At 47.8% G+C, this 27,862-nt stretch overlaps 2 protein-coding genes and 1 non-coding gene across 3 annotated transcripts in view; 2 read left to right on the top strand and 1 right to left on the bottom strand.

Annotated features, from left to right (window-relative positions):
- The window catches only part of LOC131265225 (astacin-like), a 197,042-nt gene that overhangs the window by 142,398 nt on the left and 26,782 nt on the right, over nt 1-27,862 (bottom strand). The gene's annotated exons all lie outside the window — the stretch shown is intronic.
- Nucleotides 1,182-27,171, top strand: LOC131263522 (helicase domino). The gene is made up of 16 exons (XM_058265730.1): nt 1,182-1,369; nt 2,363-2,472; nt 2,552-3,579; nt 4,277-4,448; nt 4,771-5,005; nt 6,169-7,574; nt 7,655-8,664; nt 8,992-9,178; nt 10,052-10,188; nt 10,263-10,449; nt 10,547-12,061; nt 14,126-15,088; nt 15,402-15,626; nt 22,273-22,308; nt 22,709-26,068; nt 26,152-27,171. The coding sequence occupies exons 2-16, from the start codon at nt 2,374-2,376 to the stop codon at nt 26,917-26,919; spliced, it is 11,328 nt and encodes a 3,775-aa protein (XP_058121713.1). The 5' UTR covers nt 1,182-1,369; nt 2,363-2,373; the 3' UTR covers nt 26,920-27,171.
- LOC131267914 (small nucleolar RNA Me28S-Am2589) lies at nt 4,549-4,664 on the top strand. The gene has a single exon (XR_009178489.1). It is a non-coding gene; the product is annotated as a small nucleolar RNA Me28S-Am2589 (small nucleolar RNA).

Raw genomic sequence — 27,862 nt, 5'->3', positions numbered from 1 at the left:
TGAACGAGTTTTTGGTAATCGATGATTACATTGATTATCGATGGTTACTTTGCTGGAAAATAAAACAAAGCAAAGCGGAAATCTGCTACACAGTTTCATTCAAAGTTTGTAATAGGAAGCAAATGAAACATTTTCGTGACTTTGGGGACAATTTTTTCGAACATTGCATTTACTCTTGGGAAACGGGCCGTGTTACCGGGCCATGTACACGGGTCCTGTAACCGGGCCATGTAAACAGGCCCTGTAAACGGGCACTGTAACCGGGCACTGTAACCGGGCCCTGTTACCGGGTTCTGTAAAAGGCCAGTGTAACCGGGCCCTGTAAACGGGCACTGTAACCAATCCTGTAAAAGGGTCCTGAAACTGGGACCTGTAAACTGGCCCTGTAAACGGGTCCTGTTACCGGGCACTGTAAACGGGCACTGTAAACGGGCACTGTAACCGGGCCCTGCAAATTGACCGAGTTGCCTGGCCCTGTAACTGGGTCCTGTAAACGGGCCGTATAAACAAACGGTGTAACCGGGTCCTGTAACTGGGTCCTATAACTGGGTCGTGTAACCGGGCCGTTTTACCTAGTGAATAACAAAACAAACCTCTGCATATAACAACAAAGCAAATGTCCAACCTACAAATGCTCGGTAACCGTTTTGAACCGATTGACGTGACCCACTTACGATTCTATTTTCCGTTTGCTAACGATATATCGAATACAGACTGTTTTCGCTGGAATAAAAAACAACACTCATTATAGCTGCACAGACAGAATGGAGATGATCTTATTTTTTATTGTATAGCTGCTGTTGGTTTAGTAAAATAACGGAGAATTCAAAAACACAATATTTTTAATGCTGGTTGGCTGCTATCGGTAATCCAGCATACGTCTGTCAAAATGTTTAAATTTTCGGTTACTTTGCCAGCAGCAGGTATTTGAATCACTTACCATGAATTATGCATTTTCATTTAATATAAGAAATTATTCAATAATGTTCTTTTTCTAAACTGGTGGGTAATATCCGATTCGAACCGAAATTCCAATAACCCATTGTCTCGTATGAACCGGCTTGACAATGTTGAATTTAGACCAGTGGCTGCGTGCTTTTACGGTCGCTTTCGACGCGGTCATGTTGGCAGCGCTGCGGCAAGCTAGCAGGTTCATTCTCTTTTCCGGCAGCTCAAAAGAAAGAAGCATTTTCCCGTGACCCGTCCGAGGCGACGTTCGCGTTGAAGAAGAAATTAAGTTTCTGCCTCACTAGACAAAGAAAGTGCGATCGGGCACGCGTTCCGAATGTTGTATCGCGACGTGGTTAGTGCGAATGTGAAATGAGTGTAATTATCATCCGTTCCGGATCGAAATTGCCCTCCAGTTGAGGTACGAATTGCTCGTTTTCTGCAACCCGGGACTCGCCCGAACATTCTGTAAAACCAAGATGGCGTCCGCGCTGGGGTTTTTTTTTCTCTCGATATCGCTCCCTTCATGGTGTGCTTGAATGTGCTGCTCTAAGCCTCGCTTTCGCTATGGCACAGTGAATCGGCAATTTCGCAATGCCGCAATTTTCGGTCATAACATATTTTTCATCGTTTTATTAACACATTTTTGTAATTCAATTTGGTGAACCGAAAAACAAGTGTACGTGATACAGCAACCGGTAAATGTGTAGCCTCGTCGTTTAAAATGTGCTGGCTGGAGAAAAAGGAGTTAGCTAAAAAATGGCCACCAAAGTGTGGACAAACGCGTGTGCTTCCACAATTTTGCCTGATGTCATCTGGCGGTGGATTGGCTCAGTAAAAAGAAAAAGAATTCGTTTCATGTATTCTCTGCGAGAATCCACGCCGCGCTTGCCGTGTCAGTGTAGGCTGCGTCGTTGAATGGCTGCATTATTTGTTCCGTTCCTGCGGAGCAGCGGAGGGAAAGTGGAAGTTGGCGCGTTTCGCTTGTTTGACAGCTGCCCATCGAGAGCGGCTTCGATGCTTTTGTGTAGTGCTTCGATTAAAGAGCAGAAAATGTGGTCCAAGCGTGTAGCGCATTGTTTACAATAGGTTCAATTACAAAAAAATATGTACAAAATGGAAGCTCATAAATTCCTAGGTAGAGTGTCATTTTTGTTACTTAGTGCGCTACTTCCTTTGAGTGCTATCGAAATATTCCCTTGCCCCATCGTACGGCTACAATGATGATAAATTTCTACTACAATGTGTTCTGAACGGTCCATATTTCTATTCTAGAAAGATGGGTTGTTAATAAGATTACAATCGAGGCATTTGTCTGATCATTTAAATATCGAAGAGCCGTTCGGTCTATGATACGAACGATAATTTCTGGATTCTAATGTTCCGGCCTGGGATTGCTCCTCTTTTCATCTAGATGTATAAAAAATGAATGAAGGCGATACAGCGGGAGGGCAACGTGGTCGAAACCAGGCCCTTCCTGCTGGGACTGATCGTAGAGTACCAAACGTTAACAACGCGGTCCAGGTATGTACCAGAAACGTCCGAAATGAGCCCCTGTCTCCTAGAATGACGCCAACTTATCCTTTGCTTTCCTCTCTGGCAGTTACCAACTGGCACACAAGGACCGGTTACACCAATGTCGCGTGCGTTTAATGAGAATCAGCAACAGGAACAGCAACCACAACAGCCTCAGCAACCAGCAAGCTCACTGCATCCCCCGCGGCAGCACCACGAGAGTCAGCAAATGCAGTCTGCTGGAACACCGACCTCCTCTTCAGTGTCGGCCACCACATCCAGCAAAAGTACTCCACCGCAACAGGATCAGCAGTCGTTTTTGTCTACCGCAGGAAACGGCAGTAGCAGTAACGTCGGCAGCAGCAGCAGCAATAATAGCAATGTAAATAACGCAACGAATGTAACTGGTGTTCAGCAATCTTCGTCATTGTCGTCGTTAGGGGCAACGCAGCAGCAGCAGCAGCAGCAGCAGGGTATAAGTGTAAGAGGCTCCAGCGGAAGCCGAACAACGCCCGTCACCAGTACGGCTAGTGACGCGTATAATGCAAGCTTTTGTAGTGCGGGGGCCGACGAACGAACAGGAAGTAGTGCAGCAAGTAGTGCGAGCGGTACCGGTAGAGGCGACTCCGGAACCGACGGTACAGTGCTTACAGTGTGTGTATCGGATACGAGTGTGGAACCTGCTGGAAGGGGTGCATCAGGGTCAGCAGTAAGTTTGTCCGGCAGTGGTACGACAACGACAGTCAGTGGAAGTGGTGCGTCCAGCTCGAGCTCGGTAGTTCTCGGGAACGTAACGTTAGTGTCAACAAACTCTATACCAACTTCTTCGGTTGCGGTGGCTGGTGGAGCTTTGGTTGCTCCCACTGTTGCTGTTGCTGGTGGAGGGCAATCGACCGCTATTGCTTCGTTTGTTGCTACTGCTACTGTTGCGACGGCATCTTCTGCTTCGCTTGCGGTCAACACTGCTATCTCACACAAGAGTTCCTCGCCGTCTCCCACAGCGTCGCGGAAACGTGTTAAGCTAGAGTCCGCTGCAGATGTAGACAATGATTTTGCTGCACTAAAGAAATTGATTCTGGAGCACAAGTACATGAGATTAAGAAATATCAAAGAAGGGTAAGTACTGAAATCTAAATGAAAGGACATAGATATCTATACTTCCATCATCTCGCGCGTCCGTATGAATAATCAAAACTAATGACACAAGTCAGCCGAACTCAAAATGAAAACATTTGAAAACAAAGTACAAAGGCTTGTTTGCAAACTTTATAACTTTCGGAGAAAGTCTATGCAAGGTTCATTTTTATAGAGCTAGTGATTGGGAAAGGCAGTTAGAAGAAAACCTACCTGTACAGAAAAAAAACCTTATTTTACGCACGAATTGCCACAAATTGAACTTGTGAAGGTACCTAAAGCTAAACACCTTCGATAACGAACGATAACCGGGATGGTCCGGTCTCGGTTGAGATTCAACCCACTCCGTCGCGGTGGAGCGTCCTTACAGATAAGATCATTGTATCTAAAAAGCAATTTACTTTCAATTTAAAAATAACATGTTTACATGTGTAAAACTGAAGCGACAAAAGGGAGAGTTTGAAGTAAAGGTTTGACCCACGAAGTTTATTAGATGGAGCAAACGTCCATAGCTGGAACAGTTTTCTGAAAAGTAGGTCGATATTTTTGGTCAAGTCAAATTAAATTGCGCCGTGAGGCGGGTAAATATCGGCTATTCGGGAGTGGTAGTTATAGCTCTAAAGTCAATAGCTTTAAAGTAGCTGTTAAAACTGATAATTATTGACATTACTGTTTTCAGGTACTCTGAACATGTAGCAGAACTGTTTTTTCTTCAAACCGGTGGAAGTATGATGGAATATCCCACATGGAGAAAAAAGCCACATACACCTGCGTTTACCAACTTCATTCGTTCGTACAAGCTGGAACCTTTGTCTACCAACTTGGAAGAGGCGGGAGAAGCCCTGAAACAGGTATGCTCTATTAAAGAAACGAACTGTTTATAGTGACAAAACATTATTTAAACCATCTTCAGCTTTTTTTTTTATTATTTAACGAAATCATAGTCAAATGCTGTAAATGATGATAAACTTTACTTACTTTCTATCTGATTGGAGTTGGCACGGTCTGTTTTAGACAACCTTTTCCATTTTAAAGATGACTCTACGAGGCATTTGTCTGATATAATACAGCAATGAACCATTGTGTTCTATAACATTGTACCAAATTAATTAAAACGCATTGTTAACATGTGCAAAATTTACTTACTAATTTCTTTAATTTTCTTACCACTAGCAATCTACACGAGCGATCAGAGCCAGTGATCACCCGGTTAGCGCGGGTGCCACAAATTTCGGAAACAGCATTAGCTCCAGCAGCCACGTTTCAACAGTATCGACCAACAAGGGTGGCCGGGAGAGTGCAGCAAGCTTACCACAGGGCGCGGAAATCAAAATACCCGGCGTCGGTGCAACTCCGGTGGCCGTCTCAACAACGCTGCCGGCTGCGGTGGCACAACTTAGCCAGCAAGGTAATATCGGTTGCTGTGTGCATGGTGACATTTCCTATGAGTATTTTACCTCTGGTTTGGCTCTAGCATTAGCTATCAAACGTTGTATCCGCTGCGCGTTGGAAAATACGTGGGGCTTGTTGGAGAAGCTATGATGGGCTGATCTTTGAAAGCCATTCGCTAGGAACAGCTTTATGAATTGAAGCATTTTGGATGGGATGAACAGATATGGAAACCAGTATGATAAGCTCGCTTTGCTTTCATGCATCATGTTTTCCAAGGCATACGCCTTGTGCTATCGATAGTGGACCACCATCTTCCAACGCCCTGCACTAATATATTTTTTTTTCTACGGCGTTGTTTTCCTCTCAATCCTGCGCGCAGGTCATGTCCCCGGTAGACCGCAAGGTGGTCGTCATGGGATGGTGTTTGGGCAAATTAGTGTATCAACCGCGTTAGGAAACCCTCCACAGCCATTGGTGCCAGGTAGAGCACCCTTTTTTTCTATCTAACTTACAATTAGTACCATTATATCACTGTTGAACGATTTTAAACGAGTTAAAATCGAATTTCGATTAGATTTTTGATGGTTGAATTTTATTTTTTCTTATGCAAGAATTATTTTTGATGTTAGATTTTTCCATTCATTTTCATTTTAACTTGGTTCCAATTTATCGCGGCATGAAGATGTTTTTCTCTGAAAATACGGATCTTAGTGCAACATATAGCTTATTTTGCTGAATATTCAAGTTGTTTTTTTTTCTGTTCATTTCTGTTGATCTGTTTGAATCAAATAGGAGCTTTAAAATCTACGATTATATTTATCTATTTCAAAAACAGTAAAATACCAAAAGTTATCCCTTGCATGTTGAGCTGATCCAACAAAAGGACACTCCAATAGTGATTCCAGATATTTGTTTTCAGGGTCCTTTTTTAATTATCGTAGAGTTGTGATGATGAATAATAAATTGTCGATATGTAGCAGACGCTTTCAAGTTTATGTTTTGCTAGAGAATAATCCGTTTGTTTCTGTTTCGGGATGTTTGTGGAATGTTTTTTTTTTCTTGAAATTTTTCACACTCAATGGCGAATCAGTTTTCCTGCTTCTTGTGTACACGGCTACATTTTGTATGTTCGTTTTTGACCTATTTAATTAAGACAAATAATTTGTTTCTTCTCTCCAGGAGGAACACCGATAATTCCCGATCGATTAGGAATCGGCGCTACAGCAGCATCGACGACGACGACGGCGACGTCGGTCGATAGGAAAAAATTATCCTCTGCCGCAGCCGGAGGGTTCGGTTCCGTGGCCAAGAGCGAGTTGGATGCGAGCGGCAGTAGAATAACTGGTGGAGGAACATCTCAGGTTGTACCGACAATTGGCTCCAATGGGCCGTCTACCGTAGGCAGCAACAGTAGTTTGCGGGGTGGAGTTGGTCAGTCCGGTGGTTCGACATCGCGAGTTTATGCGGGCTCGTTAAACTCCGTCCCGCAGCAGAATGGAACGCTGGGGAACGGTAACGAAAGCAGCGGGCAAGGACAGCTGGCGGCAGCCAGCAGCAGCGTCACCGCACAATCGGCGCCTAACACCAACGGACCGGACCAGTACACCAACAAGGCGCGGCAGGAGGTGTTTGTCATGCAGCGAGTGCAGGAACTGCAGAAGGAGGGTCTATGGACGGAGAAGCGCCTGCCAAAGGTGCAAGAACCGGCCCGCCCGAAGGCGCACTGGGACTACCTGCTGGAGGAGATGGTCTGGCTAGCGGCCGACTTTGCCCAGGAGCGCAAGTGGAAGAAAGCGTGTGCGAGGAAGTGTGCGCGCATGGTGCAAAAACACTTCCAAGATAAGGCGCTCGCCGCGCAGCGGGCCGAGAAGGCGCAGGAGCTGCAGCTGAAACGCATAGCCGCGTTCGTGGCCAAGGAGATCAAGACGTTCTGGTCGAACGCGGAGAAGCTGGTGGAGTATAAGCAGCAGACGAAGCTGGACGAGAAGCGCAAGAAGGCACTGGATCAGCAGCTCAGCTTCATCGTCGATCAGACGGAGAAGTACTCGCAACAGTTGGTCGAAGGCATGAACAAAGTGACCGTTCCATCTGCCGCCGCTTCCGGTGGTGGTGTTTCTGGAACGGCCAGTGCCGCCGGGCCTTCGGGAAGTAAGGCGGAAAGTTTAAACTCGTCGCGCATCTCCTCGCCGCACCGGGGTTTGGCGGGTGGCTCGGACGAAGAGTTCTGCCCCGAGGCGGAAAGTTCCGGCGACGACGAAGAAACGATCGCAAAAGCCGAAGCCGAAGCGGAGGAAGGAACCAAAGATGAGGTGGCCGCCTTGCAGAAAGAGTCCGAGATGGATTTGGATGATTTCCTGAAGAATCTACCGAAGGACTACTTGGAAAATCGTGACAAAATCGTCCTGTCCGAACCGGATGATGATGAGGAGGAGGAGGATGGTGGTGGTAAAAGTGGTTCGAATGAGGAGGATGGTGATAAAGACTTTAGTGCCGACGAGGACAGCATGGACGACGAGGATACGATCAAGGAGCAGGAAAGGAAGGAGAAGCATCAGGATCATAAGAAAGAAATCGATGAACTCAATGTAAGTTACACCAATGTACACGAATGGTGACATCAATTTTTGTTTTCTAATGCTTTATTTTCAATAACTTCCTCCCATAGGCGGACAACGAGATGAGCATAGAGGAGCTGATGGCAAAATATAACAAGCCACCACCACCGTCGGGAAACAAAATGGATCTGGATTCTGATGATGACGATGATGATGAGGAGGAGGAGGAGGTAGCCTCGCATATTGACCGGAAGCGTCGAAAAACGCGGAAACAATCTATTGCGGTGGAGTCTCCATCAGCGTCGGAGGAAGATGTCGAAGATAATAGCGAGGGACTCACTGGTTCAGACGACGAGCTGCCTTCGACCGACGAGGAGTTGGACGAGGAAGAGGACGACGATGAAGCGATGGAGACGGAGGAGGACGACGGTATCGGTCTCAAGCATCTGCTCGATGACGAGACGGCTTCATCGTCAGGTGCGACCGGAGCGACCAGTTCCGCCGCCGGCGGTAGCGGTGTATCATCCTCGCCGGAAAAGAGCCAAAGCGCCAAGGACGACATGCTGAACGATGCGGCCGCCATCGCCGAAAGCATCCAGCCGAAGGGCAACACGCTTTCGTCGACCAGTGTAGTGACGCCCATTCCGATCCTCCTGAAGCACTCCCTGCGCGAGTATCAGCACATCGGTCTCGACTGGCTGGTGACGATGCACGACCGAAAGCTGAACGGAATCCTGGCGGACGAGATGGGGCTCGGCAAGACGATCCAAACAATCTCGCTGCTGGCGCATCTGGCCTGCGTCAAGGGCAACTGGGGCCCGCACCTGATCATCGTACCGTCGTCGGTGATGCTGAACTGGGAGATGGAGTTCAAGAAGTGGTGCCCGGGGTTCAAAATACTCACCTACTACGGCACGCCGAAGGAGCGCAAGCTGAAGCGCACCGGTTGGACGAAGGTGAACGCATTCCATGTGTGCATCACGTCGTACAAGCTGGTGATCCAGGACCACCAGAGCTTTCGGCGGAAGAAGTGGAACTACCTGATCCTGGACGAGGCGCAGAACATTAAAAACTTCCGGTCCCAGCGCTGGCAGCTACTGCTAAACTTCCAAACGGAACAGTGAGTATGCGGATGTTCGTAGGGGAAAAAGGGGAAAGCCTATTTGAAAATTCGTTCGAAGGGCGTTGTTTGAAAATTGTTTTACATGATGATAAACAATACGTTTTTATTACCTGATTGGAACCGGCATGGTCTGTTTTAGACACCCGGTCACCATTTTCCGGATGACTCTACGAGGCATTTGTCTGATAAGTCAATTCTAACTGCGCCATACATAAGCTTTCCTTTTCCATATTTCTTTTACCTCGTGTTACCTCCACTTGTTGTATTGCTGAAACGAAACTAAACCTAAATATCTACCATCCTTCACTCCCCTTTTTTTTGCAGACGCTTGCTGCTCACCGGCACACCGTTGCAGAACAATCTAATGGAACTGTGGTCGTTGATGCACTTCCTGATGCCGCACATTTTCCAATCGCACCGCGAGTTTAAGGAGTGGTTCTCAAATCCGATGACCGGCATGATTGAAGGCAACTCCGAGTACAGTGAAACGATTATCAAACGCCTTCACAAGGTCTGTACCCTGTACGTAATGTAATATTATGATTATTTACGCATCCCACACACAAATTACTCATACACACACTTTCATTTGATCGTCGATCGCGAGGTGTTTTCATTATGAGCCTTCGTTCCCCGTCCCTCCGTCATTCTCTGTTGTTTCTTTTTTGTTACAATTGTTTTACCTACACTTTTTTTCATGTTGGTTTGAGTTCATTCTATTCTCTTACACCCTCTTTTGGCCCAAACAAATCACTGGCAGCAGCTACGCCGACAGTGGCTGAAGGAACATCTGGTGGTCAACCAGTTGTAAATCGTAACTAGACATTTGCTATATCAAACTGAAGTGTATAATTTCGGGTTCGTGTTGTAGAGATGTACAACTTAGACATGACAAATGTTTAGTTACGATTGACAACTGGGTTACTATGTTCAGATACAGTTGGCTAGTCGGCTAAAAGCAACTGATAGCGGTTTTGTTGGGTTCGAAGACGGTGCAATGCGGCGTAGAAGACGGAATTTAGGCTTTACACGAGTATCATTTTGTGTTTGGTTAATGTTCATGTTTTTGTTCATTGTGTCGATGTTAACGTTTCGGTTTTTTGATTACTGGTTTATATGTTTTTATTGATTGTAACGTTGTCGATGGCATTGAAGGCAATTTCCATCAACCATCGCTAGGCGTCTATTATGTTTTCGGGATTTAACGTTATTCGTCTGTGGTCAGTGAGTGTTTCTAATCGTTTTTTCATTTTTGGTGGTGAATAATCATAATGTTATCGATTACTACTTACTACACGGTTTCTACGTGTTGATCCAAACCCGGCAATCACGGTGCAACTGTAACAACGATTTGTTTGGCAATTTCCCCACGCACGCGTTGCAGGTTCTACGACCATTCCTGCTGCGAAGGTTGAAGTCGGAGGTCGAAAAACAGATGCCGAAAAAATACGAGCACGTCATAATGTGCAGGCTTTCCAAGCGGCAGCGATTTCTCTACGATGACTTTATGAGTCGAGCAAAGTAAGTGCCAAAGTGGAAAGCTGCAGGCCGTATGAATGTGTTCTCTTTTATTGAACCTTTGCTTTCTATTATAGAACGCGGGAAACGCTTGCGTCGGGAAATTTGCTGAGCGTCATTAACGTGCTGATGCAGCTACGGAAGGTTTGCAACCATCCGAACATGTTCGAGGAGCGCCCGACGATATCGCCCTTCCGTATGGACGGCATTAGCTTCAAGACGGCCTCTCTGGTGTATAATATGTTCAACTACGACCCGTTCACTGTAAGTCTGGCTGGCGATGAGTATTGGGAAGCATGGATGCTCACAAATGCTTATTAATGTGGTCCTCCATGGTGTTTTTTTTCCTTTTCTTCCGCAGCAAGTTGATCTGTCTTCCTTAAATTTAGTTTTAGTTCAGCTGGAGCTGGTACTGTCCGCGTACGTCGCGCATCGATCGCAGCGGCTCTGCATGCCAAAGCGTTTGATCGAGGAGATTGACTCGACGCCGCTCCCACCGCCTCGCTGCCCGACTGGCAAGCTTCGGTTGCACGTGCGCATACCGGACTTTCGCGTGCAGGAATCCCTCGGTGGTCGTCGGCCCGGAGTCGGTTCGACCGGTGTGCGGATCGGCACCAGTCCAGCCATGAAGACTGACGGGACGAAATTCGTCCCGCTTGTAAATGATGCATCGTTGTTAGATAAGAAATCGTTGCCCCTCAACAGCAGACTCATCGACGTGCGAGGGCGAACGTCATCGTCGTCGACGACGATGATGATGATGGTGGACCCTTCCAGTACCACTGGAACGGCGGCAACAACAAGCGGTATAGGTGGGATAAACAGCAGCAGAAGCGCCTCGCCCGCTTTGCTCCTACGTAAACGTGATATTGGTGGCAGCAGCAGCAGTATGCTCACCACCTCCTCCACCATGAACTCACCGCAACAGCAAGCCCAGAACCGGCTCAGCACCGGGCAGGTGGTACAGATCATTCCCGGAGGGGTTATCGGCTCTGGAGCGATGGCTACGCCATCCTACATCATTACTGGCCGGTTACAGTCGGCGGTGCCCGCCACCGGCTCGACCGGACTTCAGCAACGAACGCTGGCGTCGATGAGTAACGTGGTGTCGATGCAGCGAGCGAGTCTAGCAGGTAGTCAGTCTTTGCTCACTGCTACGGCCGGCGGCACCGGTGTTAGCAACCGTATGGTACAGAGCGTTGGCCAGCAGACGCAAATTTCGTCCACCTTGGCCGCCACCATTATGCAACAGTTGAAGAATCATTCCTCGTCGACGCCTCGGACGACATCGGGTGGAGGAGGAGTTGGCACGCGAACGGCTGGCGGAGGTAGTAGAGTGATCAACAGCACCACCATCGATGCAGAGGAACGGCAGCGCACCGAGTTCTATTTAGCGCGCATTGAAGAATCGCGCAAGGAGCGCCGGAGCCAAGTGTTGGAGCTGCTCGGACGGATTAACTCGAAACGGCTAGACGCGACGCCAATCTATGGGCAGGATTTGCGCGAGACGCTGTGCGAGATGATCGAGGAAGAGTTTAGCCAACGGTCCGCCGAACTGATCCCGCTCGGAGTGGCCAGTGCGTATCACTTGCGTCGAGCAACGTGGCGTCGTCCGGGGGCCGTCGTCGATGTGGCCAGCTGCAGCCTGATGGCAGCGATCAAAACGATCGAGCAGCGGGCGGAGGAGCTACGCTACACTATCTCCAATTTTGTCATCTTTGTACCTGCCGTGTGCGCACCGACACCGTATCTACAGGTGTCCCATCCGCATCCCTCCAAGCTAAACGCCGAGCAGCAGTGGGAAATGGCGATGACGGAGCAGATCCGCCCCGCTATCGGTCTACTGCATCCGATCATATCCGCCATGAGCACACAGGTTCGTAATACTGCACATTGAAGAAGTATAAACAGGTTTATCCCATAATATTCAAGTAAACAGCCCAATTTCAATAGAACCCCATTTGCAGCTGAAATTGTTAAAATATATGGTCTACTACTTGGAACTGGACAATGGATGAGGATAAGAGTACTCCCCAACTAAACTAACGGATTGACTCCAAAGCTTCCAGCTTTATGGTTTCCTTCTATGTTACTTGTTGGTATATTAACGACGTTCCAGACCGCAAACGGTTTATATGGCCATTTGCTATCACAGTTCTCGAACAATAGCAAAAGACATATTGTCTTTTCGATCTTAGTACTCATCTCAGATTCCCCAACTAGACTACTAGCAGATTGACTCCAAAGCGTCTAGCTTTATGGTTTCCTTCTATGTTACTTGTTGGTATATTAAGGACGTTCCAGACCGCAAACGGTTTTATATGGCCGTTTGCTATCACAGTTCTCGAACAATAGCGAAAGATACACTGTGGTACTAAAGGATCACCTTAAGAGTTTACCATCAAATGGGCGAAATGAATTGTGACGGTGTTCCTTATGGAAAATCTTTTCCCAGAATACTTACCGAACGATGCAATTGCTGCTAGCTCAGTTGATGAAACATACAAAATTTTCTGCTGTTCTTAAAAGGAAACAAATAATCCTCGTTGCACGGTATGTGGCGACCTCTCTTTTTTATCGATCGATCCCAACTAAACTAGACTAGCAGATCGAATCCGAAGCTTCTAGCTTGATGGTTTCCTTCTATGTTACTTGTTGGTATATTAATGACGTCCCAGACCGCAACCGGTTTTATATGGCCGTTTGCTATCAAAGTTCTCGAACAATAGCGAAAGACACACTGTGGTACACAAGGTACACCTAACAAGTTTACCGTTAAATGGGTGAAATTGTGCCAGTCTTCCTAACGTGCAATTTTCCCCCAGAACACTTACCGAACGATGCAATTTCTGCTGGAACTGTTTCCGGCTCGTAGCATGGTATGTTGCGACATTTCTTTTCGATCGATCTTGGTACTCATCTCAGATTCCCCAACTAGACTACTATTAGATCGACTCCGAAGCTTCTAGCTTGATGGTTTCCTTCTATGTTACTTGTTGGTATATTAACGACGTTCCAGACCGCAACCGGTTTTATATGGCCGTTTGCTATCAAAGTTCTCGAACAATAGCGAAAGACATGCTGTCTTTTCGATCTTGGTACTCATCTCAGATTCCCCAACTAGACTACTATCAGATCGACTCCGAAGCTTCTAGCTTTATGGTTTCCTTCTATGTTACTTGTTGGTATATTAAGGACGTTCCAGACCGCAAACGGTTTTATATGGCCGTTTGCTATCACAGTTCTCGAACAATAGCGAAAGACACACTATAGTACAAAAGGTTCACCTAAAAGTTTTCCGCAAAAATGCTCTTAAAATCGATCGTTTTTAAGCGATACTTTTAAACGATTTTTGCAATGGAGCTATAGCATGTAAGAGTATCCACATATTCTTTGGTAGCTAGTCGTAAAGACAAGTCTACTAGTTGTGGTAATTTTAACAAGTCAGCATCATTTAATAGTGGTTCCACTTGATTATTTTAGTGAAGCTTTTGTCGTGATGCTACACAGTCCAGATCAATGATTGTTAGTTTAAAGACAGTGTGTTAACATGCAAATTATAATCAATGTTCTCAAACGACAGGAGGAAAAGGGTATTGGATATGAATGTTGAATGTAAAACCCATTCATAAACTTCTAAATCGCTGGGTTTCCCATCGGTGGTAATGCTCCAATAATCGATCGTTTTGAAGCGATACTTCTGAACGATTTTTGCAATGGAGCTAAAGTATGTGCACTCATTTTCCAAATGGCGTTTGGTCGCTATTCGACTTCCATGGCTAAAATAATATCCTAGAGCATGGAGGGCTAAACTTGCGATTGTGGGACAATCTTCACTACTATTAAAATAATAGCTTCATGCGTCGATGTTTTGTTTTTTACTTCCCCATGGTTCTAATGTTTCTTACCTATACGCTTTTCTCATGTTGTTTACAAACAGTTCCCGGACCCCCGGCTGATACAGTACGATTGTGGAAAGCTACAAACGCTGGATCGGCTCCTGAAGAAGCTGAAATCGGAGGGCCACCGGGTGCTGATCTTCACCCAGATGACGCGCATGTTGGATGTGCTGGAGGCGTTCCTGAACTACCACGGCCACATCTACCTGCGGCTCGACGGCACGACCAAGGTGGAGCAGCGGCAGGTGTTGATGGAAAGGTTCAACAACGACCGGCGCATGTTCGCCTTCATCCTGTCGACGCGCTCCGGTGGCGTCGGTGTTAACCTTACCGGTGCCGATACTGTGATATTTTACGACTCCGACTGGAACCCGACGATGGATGCGCAGGCGCAGGACCGGTGCCACCGGATCGGGCAGACGCGCGACGTTCACATCTACCGGCTGGTGAGCGAGAAGACGATCGAGGAGAACATCCTGAAGAAGGCGAACCAGAAGCGCATCCTCGGCGATCTGGCCATCGAGGGTGGCAACTTCACGACGGCGTACTTCAAGAGCTCCACCACCATTCAGGATCTGTTCACGGTCGATGCCGTCGAGGAGAACGCTTCGGCTCGGTTGGCCGAAGTGCTCGAGCGCGATCGGGAGCGTAAGGATCGGTTGAATGCGAATCTCTCAGCGACGGCCGCGGCCGCTAGTTCCTCCTCCTCCTCCTCGGCAGTGGCGGTGGTCGACGCGGAAAGCAGCAAATCGGCGATCAATGTTTTCGAGTCGGCGCTGGCGGCCGCGGAAGATGATCAGGATGTCCAGGCGGCTAAGTTCGCCAAAGCCGAAGCGTCCGCCGGATTCGACGATTTGGACGAGATCGACGAGAACAACAGTCCGCTGGCCGATGAGGAGAAAGCGGCGGCGTCGGTTTCGGGCGCTGGCACCGAAGTGGTCACCGTTAGTAAACAGCCAGAGCTCAGCAAAGCCGAGAAGGAAGTACAGAATTTAATTAAACAGGTATGTTTCATGGCGAAAAACTGTGAAGAATATACACAAACGAACCTTCCCCAATTGTGTAACAATCATGCTGGTCTCCGGATTGGCAAGAACGACACCCGAACGACACAACTGTTTTACGGTATCTTTCTATGTTACTTGTTGGCACATCAAAGACGTATCGGTTCGGAAGATTGGTTTTAAATGTGACCGTCTGCCTTCAAGATTCTCGAACAACCAAAAACAAAAGGAAAAAAAAAGTTTCCCTAACTTATTGGTATTCTATCGCGAGATTTCTGCCTAAATATCCTCTTTCGTTTCTCGCCCATTCCAGTTGAGTCCTATCGAACGATACGCGATGCGTTTTGTCGAGGACACCGAAGGTACCTGGACTGCGGTGCAGTTGAAAGCGGTCGAGCAGGAGATCGAGCAGCAGAAACGCGACTGGGAGGCGAACCGCTTGGCCGAGCAGCGAAGGAACGAGGAAGCGGCACGGCAGCGCGAAGCGGAAGAGCACGCTGATCTGCTCACCTTCTCCCGGGAGGATGCCAAAAATCAGGTTAATAATAAAACTCATCCTAGCAATAGAGGTAGTGGTAGTGGGGGTGGTAGGAAAAAGTTGCGTCCCGGTAATCGGGCGTCGCCACCGACCCCGACCCCGAGCAGGTCAAAGGCGAGAGCAACTGCTGCTACCACCGGTGGACATAAGCGGCGGGGGGCTTCATTGGGAAAGAAGGGTGACGTCGTCGCAGGTGGTAGAAGTGATCGAAGGACGGAAATGGTGACGCACCGTTTGATGAAGGGGGGTGGTGGTGGTGGTAGCGTTCGGTCTTCGGTTGCAAAACGCAGGGGCAGCCATCACCACCGGACCGCAAATAGTAATGATCGGAATCTTCCGGCACTACTACCACCGTCCAAAGGCACTCAGAATTCTGTTGCCAAACTGGACGGTGTGAAACCAGCGACGGGGGGAAGTCTACTTGGTAAACGAAAGCACCCACAGGTAGCAGCTCAATCAGTTGCTGCCGGTGGAGGACGGAGGCGAAATTTGCGCCCAACACCACGACAGGAGAGGAGAAGGAAAGTGATGGAGCTGGTAGCGCCTACTCGTCGTAGAGCCGCCAAGCGTGTTAAGAGGGATGAGGGAGCGAGAAGAAGGGTTCCTGGGGAAGAGCAAGAATCTGAGGAGGAGGACGACGACGACGAAGACGATCATACCGATGTGGATGATAAAGACAATGACGAAGACGAAGACGGCGTACAGGAGGAAGAGGAGGAGGAGGTGGAAGAAGACGAGCAGACGTCGTCTGAGGACGGTAATGAATCTGATTTGGATGCTGAAGGAGATGAAGAAGAAGGTAGTACAAAGGAGGAGATGGAGGAGGAAGAGGAAAACGGGCAGCAAGCAGCGGCGGCAAGAGCAACTGCCTCCAGTACGGCGCATCGTAACAAGATCGTGGCGTTGAATGCAGTGAGCACAACATCTCGGAAGTCCACCGCTGTTACTAAACCTTCAGTGATGAATCCCACAGTGGCCCGGCGAGCCTCGGAAGTCACCAAGGTTTCTGCTACAACCGTGTCTGCGTTGCCGAAGCAGCAAGTAGCGATGAATCGCAATGCGAGTAGCTTAAAGCACAGTCGCCCAAAGTTCATCCGAAGAGGAGGTGTTCGTCAAGGTGCTCCGATAGCGGCGGCGGCGGTTTCGGGTACTACCAGTAACAGTGGTGCTGGAGATGGCGGCCCCTTACTGACTGTTACCGATTCGGAGCAGCGTACCACAACGAATGAACCGTCGGCGATGCGCATACTCGACGAGTTCGACAGTGAGTGCAGCCTGGACGTGATGATCGATTCCAACGATGCGCCTGATTCGGACTCGAACCAAATGAACAGTTACTATACCAGTGGCAGTTCGGCCGGCGGAGCGCTAGCGGCGGCTAGAGAGCACGATGATGATGCACACGTGATCGGTGATGGACAACCGACGACACCGCACGCCACCGATCGGCAGCTTTCGCGACCCACCTCAAGGGGTGGACGATCGCGGGACAGTCGAAGCAAGACACCGATCGCCGCTGCGGGAGAAGATGCGAGTGGCGATCAGAGTGGCAACCCTCTGGCAGCCACGCCTCGGACGCGGTCGCGGGGAACGGTCAAGATTAACTTGTGGACGCTGGACGACAGTCCGATGCTGCCCGTTTACAAGCGGACGAAAACAAAAAACACCCCTCCTCGGCTGCAGCTGCACCACCAGACCGTGGGCAATCACCACAACGACAGCGACACGAGGTCGTTGGATGATGATGCTGACGGTTCCGATATGGCACAGGATCCGCTTATGCCGGACGGTACGATGGAAGACGAAGACGATGATACTGGTGCGGGAAAGCGGAAGGTCCCAGTAGAGAACAAGTTGCCCACTGGCGGCCCAACATCATCCGATGGCAGCAGCAGCACAAGCAGCAACGAAGTGGTTTGTGTAAATGCATCTCAAATTACTTTGTTGAAGGATCTGAAAGTCATTGTGAACGATTTCAACAAGCCGCCCAGTACGGCGCAAACGTCCACCGTTCGATCGGCGACCGCCGCAGATGGGCGGAAAAATGTGAGCGATGGGTTCCGGACACCCACCCCGACCGTACCGAAGTTGCGCCGCCTGAACCGACTCTCGCTTGGGCGATCCGTTTCACCCGCCAACAATCGAGCCACCCGAACGCTGGACAGTTGGTTGGCATCATCGAAACAGGGAGAAGGGAAAAACAAAGACACAGACCCTCTAATACAAAACACTCCAAAAGGCGAGCTTCATGGGCCAACGACGACGATGGGGTCGGTAAAATATAAACCGGCCATTGATGCTACCGTTGGCGATCATCATGATGATACCATAGAGAATGGTCAAACTTGATGTAAACTAGCTGCCGTTTCGACAACCACCACCAGAGCGTCAACATCCGTACTAATGGGGTTTAAAAACAGCCGCTCTTTGCGAAAGCTATGCAACATACCGCCCTCCTCCTGTACCTTTTTCCTTTAACTTCGTTTTCTAAAGCATTCGACAAGAACAGTTTGTGTGTTTCTCAATCAACACAACATCACAGTGAGTGTGTACATAGTAGAATGTTAAGAACTTTATCACGTACGAAAGACGATTCCTTTGGACTGTTGAGAACTGTGACCGTGACCGGTGAATTATGGCGGAGTTATTATGTTTGGTCCTTATGTTTGGAGCTGCAAAACCGTTTTGTTCAACCGACACTAGACTATTAAAAAAATGAACCGCCGACGACGGTGAGAGATTCGATAACGTTTTTATTAGAAGCGAACTTTGTTTTAAATGGACTGCTTCTTTGTTTCGTTCGCGTACGCCGTAGGGTTTTTTATTTGTTATTTTTAATGTTTTCAAATGATCAATTGATTCATTCAATATGTACAGATGGTTCCATAAGTTTTTCCAATCACTGGAAGGCTTCGCTAGATAATGTGTTCAAGACGAAGCGAACACCATTGTCTCGTTTATGGTGTGTTTATAGTTAGAATTTATTTACAGTGTTGGGCAAAACTATAAGCCAGCTCAATGTATACAGTCACTTTTCGTGTTTAGCAAAATATCAAGGAAGAAAATACACCCTCTAAGGCTCGTTTGTATAATACAGGAGCAAGTTATATTTATTTTTAAAATACGTCAATCTTTGTTAGGTTACTTTTTTTTCTGACAATATCGAACAAAATCTGCAAAACGGTGGTTAGATTTATTAGGATTTGTCACAGAAAATGTATGTAACATTGCCTGGCAATTACCGCTTGTCTGACTTTTACGTTTTGAAATTGGTTTGCTTGAGAGTAAACTTTTTAAATCGAGATTATTAGGTTCAATAATTTTATTACAATTTTAACAGTTTGACATGCAAACGAAATTCATTCATGGACTTCGAGCTATGCAGATCCGCGGACTATTATGACGTCATCAGACAATGTATTACTGTTTGGACAAACTTCTTGAATACGTTTACTCTATTCGCCGGAAAACATTTAGTTTAACCATTTGCTTTTAATCCTCGCTACAAGCCCTGCGCGCTCTTTTGGTGGCCTGTCTTTAGGTACAGCCTTTGAGAATTTCACAGACCATGCTTTGCGTTGTCATTCGAATGTTACGAGAAACTGGGTGTGACATAGTCGTAGAGTTTATAGACCTCGTCTATCATAGATCGTGTTCACGATCTGAACCTAAACATGCTCCAGATCATCTTTCTAAGCTAAAGCTTGGAACATTTTACACGGCGGTGGTGCTGATCCGACACTATGTAGTCAGCAATATTGTGGAAAGTTATGAAATGGCATTGGGTCCTAAAATGACCTAAAAGGTCCTACTAAACGATTACTGTATTACTATCGCCCTCATATTTTATCGGTCCTTGTACGCAATTGTCAAATAAGGGGCACACATGCAGTAAAATAATACGAAGAATCTATATTCCTTACGTCTACACGTCTTACGTGACCAAATGTGTAGTATCCTACGCCACCCCTATCTGATTCCCTTGCTCACTCTTCTTCCGCCTCTGTCTCTACTCTCTCAATCTCCCTCTCTCTCACTCTCTTTATCTCTCTCCATGTTACAACCTACCTTCTCCACTGTGGAGTAGAAGGAGGAAAGTATAGGTGATCAATCGGGTCCTTGGGTATCATGCCACTTGTGATAGAGTTCGTTTGTACAGTAAAAAATCGACAGTAAAGTCACTATTTATTTCTCGCCATCATTATTTCATCACCCCCTTCATCCTTCTCGGTCACAGAGATGAAATATAACGATCATAGTGTGTAAGTGAAATTCCTCCCCCAAGGGAGTTGTGGGGTGCGCTTTTTGCACGCATTCCTTTTAAACTGAAACTTATCCTTTCTCCATGGAGTAGTACTACTTTGTTCGAAATGATACATTTCTGTCGATCATTTTAGGGGGGGGGGAAAGGTTATAAATTCTAAGTGTCAGTTAGGTGTTATCTCCTTCTGTTAAAAAACTACTACGGCTGGTGTTAAAGATTGCAAATCTTCAGTTAGTGTATTGTATACCGATGATGGCTGGCAAACGATTCGCAGATTATCGCTGCTGATATTTACCACCAGCAACCCCCGTCACCCATTGTGTCCATGTTTTGTTTCAATTATAGCCTTTTTTCAAAATTTCAGTACCCCAGAGCAAAAACCTAATACTTACAGAAAACAAATCACATGGTTATACTGCTGATAACTTCATTTATAGAACTATAACAGGGGACATAACCAATGACAAAACGATGCGCACGAGGTGGACACAACTTGCCTAAGCGAGCGTTTAGAATATGGCAACGTAAAAAAATGAGAACAAAATCAGACTGCATTATTATATCATTCAATTACATAACAAACTACAAAAATTAACAGGGTGATGAATAGCCTCCTGCGCCGAGGGGATGCGATTGTGAGACGGATCAAACGACGTAAAGAAGACCACGCATAACTGGTCTGATCCAATGTCTGTGTTGTGTATGTGTGTGTGTGCGTGTGTGTGTAGAGTGTATGTGCGCGTGTAAAAAGAAATGTTAGGATACAGAATAAGAAAAAAAAACGCGGATAAAGTAAAATATTACAACCCAGGGATATGTAAAAAAATAAATAAATTCGCTACAGAAGAAGCGTTTGATAAACCTGACACAAGATAAGATGCATGAAAAACGGTGATCGTAAGGCTACGAGAAAAAATTAATAGAATAAAAAAATTGTCCTTGCTGAGTAAAATGCTGAGTTGATGAATTCATTATATATTTTTTTCTAACGAAACGAAAACGAACGGCACAATTAATGCCTGAAGTAGTACAAACAAAAAGATCAAATTTTTGGTGTCACAAAAATGATCGTTCTATCTTTCTAAGAAAAGTAAATCAGCGACGAGTAAAACGGATGGTTTCCTGAAAGGCCAAACACATGGTCCTGATATGATAACAGAGGATCGGAACGCAATAAATCGGAAAGAAAAATCAAAGAAAAAAATCTCAAAGAATCCAATGACGGACGTTGGTGATGGTGCTTCAATATGCTACTATTGAAAGCTAAACTATGATTAACAGGATAAAACCGAGCGATAAGAAAGGAGATCGAACATCACGAATAGAGCGAGAGAGTTAACGAGTGAGCGAAACAAAATAGAAAGAGAGAGAGAGAAAAAGCGAATGTAATACGAAATGCGAATTGCGTCACAAGAGAAGTGGACGAAAATCCAACATCACTTGCTGTTTATTGTACGTTCAAAATTGCATATCGCTGTGGAGCAGCAAAATAATTGACCCAAAAAATGTTTAAAATTATATTTAAAAAACCATAGGGTCATAGCAAAACAACCCATATAGTCCGACTTTTTGATGGCACCAAAAATATATGAACAAAAAAACTAATTTTGTTAGGAATTGATGTATTATGCATGTAAGACTCGTTTGCAAATTTTCCATAGTATATACATTTTCGGTATCAATTTTTGGGTCATCACTAAGCAAAGTATGACATCAAATCTCCGCACGATAATATAGTATGTGTTATTCGAACGTACACGTAAGCAAATTCAAACAACTCAACAAACAGCAAGGGGAAATTTATTTTGTTAATTTTTTCTTGTAATTACTGATGCATTCAAAGATTTCAACATTGATAAAAATAACTGCGCAATACGCAATTTGTCAGGCGATTCCACCGAAAGGAAGTTAATTACTTTGATGTCCATTTGTTTCATTCGATTTCTGTGTAAATGATATCCAAAGGATATTTTTGTATTACTCTACTGTATAGTACAAAACAGATAAGAAATGGTATGAGTGTAACCCCGCGACAACTAATTGAAATCATCAATAAGTCCGTAGAAAATACGATTCTTGAATGCATCATAAAATTACGAAGAACATACAAATTACTTAATCCGTCATGGTTTACTCTAAGTAAAATATGAGGGTTAAGCATAAGAAAAACAATATTTATGTTGTTATCAATGCAGTAGCGTGCATATTTGCAGCAAAACGAAACAGTTAAAATTAACAAAACAAAATAATCGTCCAGAGTAATGTCTATATTACACCCTATCTCTCTCTATTTTTTCTCACTCTCTCTGACACACACACTCGCTCGGTTGCTCGCTCGCTCGTTCGCTTGTTCGGTAATGATGTATCGTGGAAATGCGCTAGATATGGATATCGGATAGTACGATGGAAAGGATGCCGGTGAGTATAAGACCTTTTTTTACATTTGTTCATTAATGATGTAGGCAGAAGACAACCTCATTCCCAAAAGATAAAAATGGCTAAACAACAACAAAAAATACCGAGAACATAAATCTTGGTTCTTTTGCCAAGTTCGATACTAATTGTGAGTGAAAGTGATACAATTGTGGAAGCTATTTTAAGTAATAGTATAGCAGAATAATGAAATTTATATTAGAGAAGAGCTTGTTTTTTAAAGGAGAAAATAGCTTCGAAAAAATTCTTCACCTTCGCTCGGTTTCTGGACTACAGAATCAGTTTCTTTTGCCAACAATATCCTGCGGATACAGTTTATTCTGCCTATGTCCTTTCCCCGTTTAAATGCGTACGAACGAATTTCATAACTTGATTGATTTTACAGATGTGGTGTCCCCCTACACCACCGCAGGATGATAACGATCTGTACGTGGATCATTCGCTGACGTTCTTGTACGACACGTCGGACATCATTCCGGAATCAGATTTACCCCCGGTGTACGTGAAAAAGGACCACAAGCGCAGCCGGTCGGAAGCAGGCTTCTGCCCGGAAGGGCGCCGTCCGCCGAAGATTCGTCGCGAGGACACCTATTACGCGCCGCGTTCCCTGTTCGATCGGCCCACGCCTCAGATTGCCAAGCTGCGCAAGGAGTACAAGCTGCAGCGGTACAAGGGCATCATCAAGCCGTTCCCGCCCATGCTGGCGATGAAACCGAACACCGTCCCCATGAAGCCGCCGGTCGAACCGGAGGGACTGCCAGAGTGGACGGTGTACGAGGACATGGCGATACTGAACGTGGTGCAGAATCTGCAGGGTTTGCCGCTGAATTTGATGGTTATTTCGCCGGGCCATACGCCCAACTGGGACCTGGTGGCGGACATCGTAAATCAGACGTCGCGCACGCATCGGCTTCCGAAGCAGTGTCGCTATCGGTACGAGAGCGTCATCATGCCCCGTGAGGAGGGCAAGTTGCTCGAAAGTCCGAAGAAGCAGAAGAAGAATAAAAACCCGCTGAAGCAGGGCACCAACGGCGGTGGTGGTGTTGCGTCATCCGCTGGTGGTGCAGCAGGTGGTGGTAGTGGAGGAGGGTCTACCTCGCCGACACCTTCAGCATCGGCCCGTGCATCCCCACCGAAGCAGATACGGTCGATGCGCACCGGCCAGCTGTACACGAGCGATGCGAACAGCTCGTTCATCAAGCTGATGCGCCAGAAGTTTGACAACATTAAGACGGCGTTCGCGGCGAAAAAGCCGACGCCGGTGAAACCATCGCTCTCGAGCGCGTTACCTACGGTGCCGAAGAATCCGAAGCATGCACTGGTGCTGGCACAGAACGGCATCACGAACTACGACAGCCCGTTGACGCCGGTTGAAATTGCAACCCGGCGAGCAGAGCGCATTTTGAAGGAGAAGCACAAGCAAACGCTCGCCCAAGAGCAACAACAACAGCAAGCTCAGCAGCAGCAGCAGCAAGCTCAGCAGCAACAGCAGGCTCAACAGCAGCAGCAGGCTCAGCAGCAGCAACAACAGCAATCAGCAGGTTCTCAGCAGGTTGTACAAGTGGTTCAAACCGCAACTGTACCGCAAACAACGACGGCTGTCGTGGCGACCATCCAGCAGCAGCAACAGCAGCAACAAGCACAGTCTCAGCTAGCCACGGCAACCGTAGTAGGCGTGCAACCGATTTCGACAACGACTCAGCAGGCGACGCCACAGACACATGTGCAAACAGCAGTCGTCCAACAGCAGGTTGTGCAGCAGCAGCCTTCCACGGCAACCATGCAAGCAGTCACAGTAGCCCAGCAGCAACAACAGCAATCGCAGCATTTGCTACAGCAGCAACTGCAAATTCAGGCACATTCTCTGTCCCAGCAAGTGGCCTCAGCGCAACAACAGCAGCAACAACAGATAACATCTGCCGGTGGGGCTGGAGGAGGAGTACCGCAGGCTACGATTGTTGTGTGCAGCGTGCCGACGAATGCCACCTCCACCGTGGCAACGATTGTGCAAGCATCGACACTGCAAGCTGCTGCGGCTCGCACCGGTGGCTCGGTGGTGAGCATTTGTCCCAGCCCGAACCAATCACAAAGTCAGCAGCACATCGTGAAGGCGATAGTGGCCAGTTCGGCTAGCCAGAACTTGCTTTCCCAGCAGTTGGCGCAAGTAGCAGCTGCACAGCAGCAGCAAAACAGCAATCTCCAGCAGCAGCAGCAGCAGCAACAAGGTGGCCAGCAACAGGTTTCGGTGGTACTCACGACGCCGGTCACTACGATGTCCGGCGTAAGCACGGTGCAGCTCTCCTCGCAGCCTCAAATCGTGTCGATCCATCAGCCGGTTTCCTCGCAGCAGCAACAGATCGCGCTGCAAACCAGTAGCACTGCGAGCGCCGTGACGCAAGCCTCGATCGTGCAGACGCTCGCAAGTCAGTCGATGCCGCAGGTCGTATCGGTCGCGCAACTAGCCTCCAGTGCAACCACGATCCAGCCAACGCAGGTAGCCACTTTAACCACCTCGGCGCTGCGGGCCCAACGCATTGTCGCACCGCCCGGAACGTTGCACGAGGTGGTTCTGCAGCGCTCCGGCTCGCAGAGCCCAACCGTGGTCAGCCTCGGTGGTGGACTAACGCAGGCACAGCTACAAACCGCCCAGCTGCGCCTTTCGATGGCCGGCGCCCAGCAGGTGTCCGGCGTGGTGGCCAAATCCATCTCCGTCGGTACGGTGACGACGGCCGGGAAGCCGATCAACACGCCGCAGATACAGTTCTACCGCCAGCAACCGATTCGCCAGCAGCTCAAGGTGCTACACCCGGGTACGGCCACGCAGGTCGGAGGGGGGACGCTGCAATCGGGTGGGCCCGGTCAGCCGACCATCGTCAGCCCGGCGATCATTCAGGGCAACATCATCCAGACGGGAGGCACGGTCGGTCAGACGGTGGCAACTGCGGGCGGCCAGAAGGTGCTACCCGGCGTGGTTAGTTCGGCCCAGGTGACGCAGGTCGTTTCGGCCGCGGTGAATGTTTCTTCCGGCACGCAGCAGCAGGTGGTGACGCAGACACCGACCGTCGCGAGCGTGGCAACGGTGCAGGTGGCTCAAGGTCAGCCGCGCATGCAATACATCAAGCAGCTCGGCCCCACCAAGCACATGATCACGCGGCCCGTGACCGAGAACGAAATGCAGCTGATGGTGAAACGGCAAATCCTGAGCCAGCAGCAACAGCAACAACAGCAGCAGCAACTCGGCAAACAGCAGCTCATTCCACAGACGCAAATCTTCGCCCCGGCCAGCCTGCAGGTTCAGCAGGCGACCGCGGCCGGTACTTCCACCGGCCAGCAGATCGCCACGCTCGTCAAAACGTCCAGCGGAACGGCGGTGGCCGCAACCGGCATGACACTGTCGCATGTGAAACCAGGCCAGCTGAAGACGATCAGCAGCCAGCAGCAGGTCCGCCAGTTGCAGCTGCAGCAACAGATTCTAGCGCAACAGCGCAAGGGCGCGGCTAAGATGACGCAGATAACGCAGGTCGCTGGCAAGGCCGGTCAGCCGACGCAGCTGTTTGTGCAGGGACCGAAAAATCTGGGTGGCGGGACCACCACCATGACCATGCAGCAAATACAGCAGGTGATTCGTCACGCGAACCCCGGGTCGTTGGCCAGCGGGGGTCAGATTGTGCTCGGCAAAACGGGTGTCGGGCGGATGATCCCGGTTTCGGTGTCCCAGCAGCCGAATCAAGGTCAAACAATTCAGGTTAGCATCTTCTCAAACTATTTAGCATTTCTTCAAGATGTCTCTTGTTAACAAATCGTTCATTCCCATCTCCCAAATGACAGGTTGGTAACATTCGCGCACAAATGCCAAGACAAAACATTGGCACGATCAAGGTGGCTGGCGGTGCGACGACCGCCCAGCAGCAGCAAGTTATTCTGAACGCCATCCAGAGCCAGCAGCAAGCGGCGGCAGCAGCGGCCGCGGCACGTTCCAATGCCAGCCCGGTACGACTGCAGACCACCTCCAGCGGCTCGTTGGTGGCCGTAACGGTCCAGCAGTCGCCTCAACAACTCCAGCAGCAGCAGCAGCAGCAACAGATAGGGGTTAGTGTCAGTGGGCCATCTACCGTTACCGTTGCGACCACCGGACCGACGCCGCTCGGAGGAGGAGTGGAGGCGGTCTCACAAAGCAGCCAGACAACTTCCGGGGCCAACAGTGTCACCGGAAGCACCACCGTACAGTCCATTATCGGTGTACCGCAGGTGGTAACGCTGCAGCAGCAGCAGCAGCCTTCCGGTGGCCAACAGCAGCAGCAACCAACAGCACAGCTAATTACGACAACCGCAACGATCGTGCAATCCACCGCGGGTGGTGGAACCACTAGCACATCGGAGGGTCTGGCTTCCTCTACAACCACGGCCGGGTCAGCCGCTGCTTCGGCTGCTGCTTCCGGCGTCGCTGGCGGTGCTGCCACACTAGGAGGCAGTGTAGTGACTGTTGCTAGCTCGGGTGGTACGGTGGCGCCGCAAATTGCCACCACCGCTCAGCAGCAACAGCAGCAGCAGGTAAGCATGATCAAGAAGAAACAATCACCGAATGTTGCAAAGTAAGATAAGCTTTAGACACGTAAGAAATGCCAAAAGGGGGAATAGGTAACACTAAGGATAATCGAGGCCCGAGCAGCAAAAATGGCAGCAGCACTAGCAGCGGCCATCTTCTCCTACGGCTTTTGTATAAAAAAAAAAGGGGACGGGAAACCCTAATCGGGCGTGAGTTAGTGTGTGTGTGCGTGCTTGTACGTAGATAACGTTTGATTTTTAATCGAAAGCTTAAATGAAATGTTAATATATAAGAAAAGATTCGTAAGAAGCATACATCATTTGCTTTGACTACCATCAGGGAATATAAAAAGGGGAAAAAGTAACAAACATGTATGCATTGCCCTTTCTGATAACGTTTCGATCGGCCCGCAGGATCCACCTTGTTTTGCTCACATTTTGTAGGACGTTGCATTCACCGATTCAACTTCTTATTGGACTTTTTTTTCTTCAGTGTTGAGAGACCATCGTTGGTCCATGCAATTAAGGAAATGTGGCTGAGGAAATGGTTTTTAGTTGTTTTTCCTGTACAGTTTCATTTTTTTTTTATCAAACACGACCCCTCCATTTCCTGCAAGAGCACAAGTGTACAGCTTTCAAAATACTTTTACTTTTTCTACGAGTTTTTAGTTTGTAATAGTTTTGTGATTTTGGAAATAAAGTCCATTCTGCAAATAGTCAGGAATTTATATTGGCACAACAAACCTGATGCAATACGGTAGGAATGCTTGCTCCATCTTGGCGTTCATCGAATTAAACAGTATCATCAAACGAAATGATAGTGCCCGTAGAAATAAAGGGCACGATATGGCGCAACACAGTTTTGATCTAAAATTGTCGTAAGCAATGTCGAGCGAGATATAAATGATTTAAAGGGTGTTTTGTTTTCTAAACAGTTGTAACCTTCGTCTTTTCCATCATTATTTGATTGAGAATGCTCGTCGTTGGGTTTGTG

Source organism: Anopheles coustani, chromosome 2 (assembly GCF_943734705.1).
Source record: "Anopheles coustani chromosome 2, idAnoCousDA_361_x.2, whole genome shotgun sequence".
Classification (NCBI taxonomy): Eukaryota; Metazoa; Arthropoda; class Insecta; order Diptera; family Culicidae; genus Anopheles; species Anopheles coustani.
Note: the sequence above shows the minus strand (reverse complement) of the source record. Positions and strands in the feature narration are given on the sequence as shown.

What these genes read in the sequence shown, in the direction of transcription:
- LOC131263522 (XM_058265730.1), top strand. Translation starts at nt 2,374, where the DNA reads ATGAATGAAGGCGATACAGCGGGAGGGCAACGTGGTCGAAACCAGGCC. An exon ending in ACGTTAACAACGCGGTCCAG is followed by an intron (nt 2,473 to 2,551) that starts GTATGTACCAGA and finishes CCTCTCTGGCAG; the next exon opens with TTACCAACTGGCACACAAGG. An exon ending in TATCCGCCATGAGCACACAG is followed by an intron (nt 12,062 to 14,125) that starts GTTCGTAATACT and finishes GTTTACAAACAG; the next exon opens with TTCCCGGACCCCCGGCTGAT.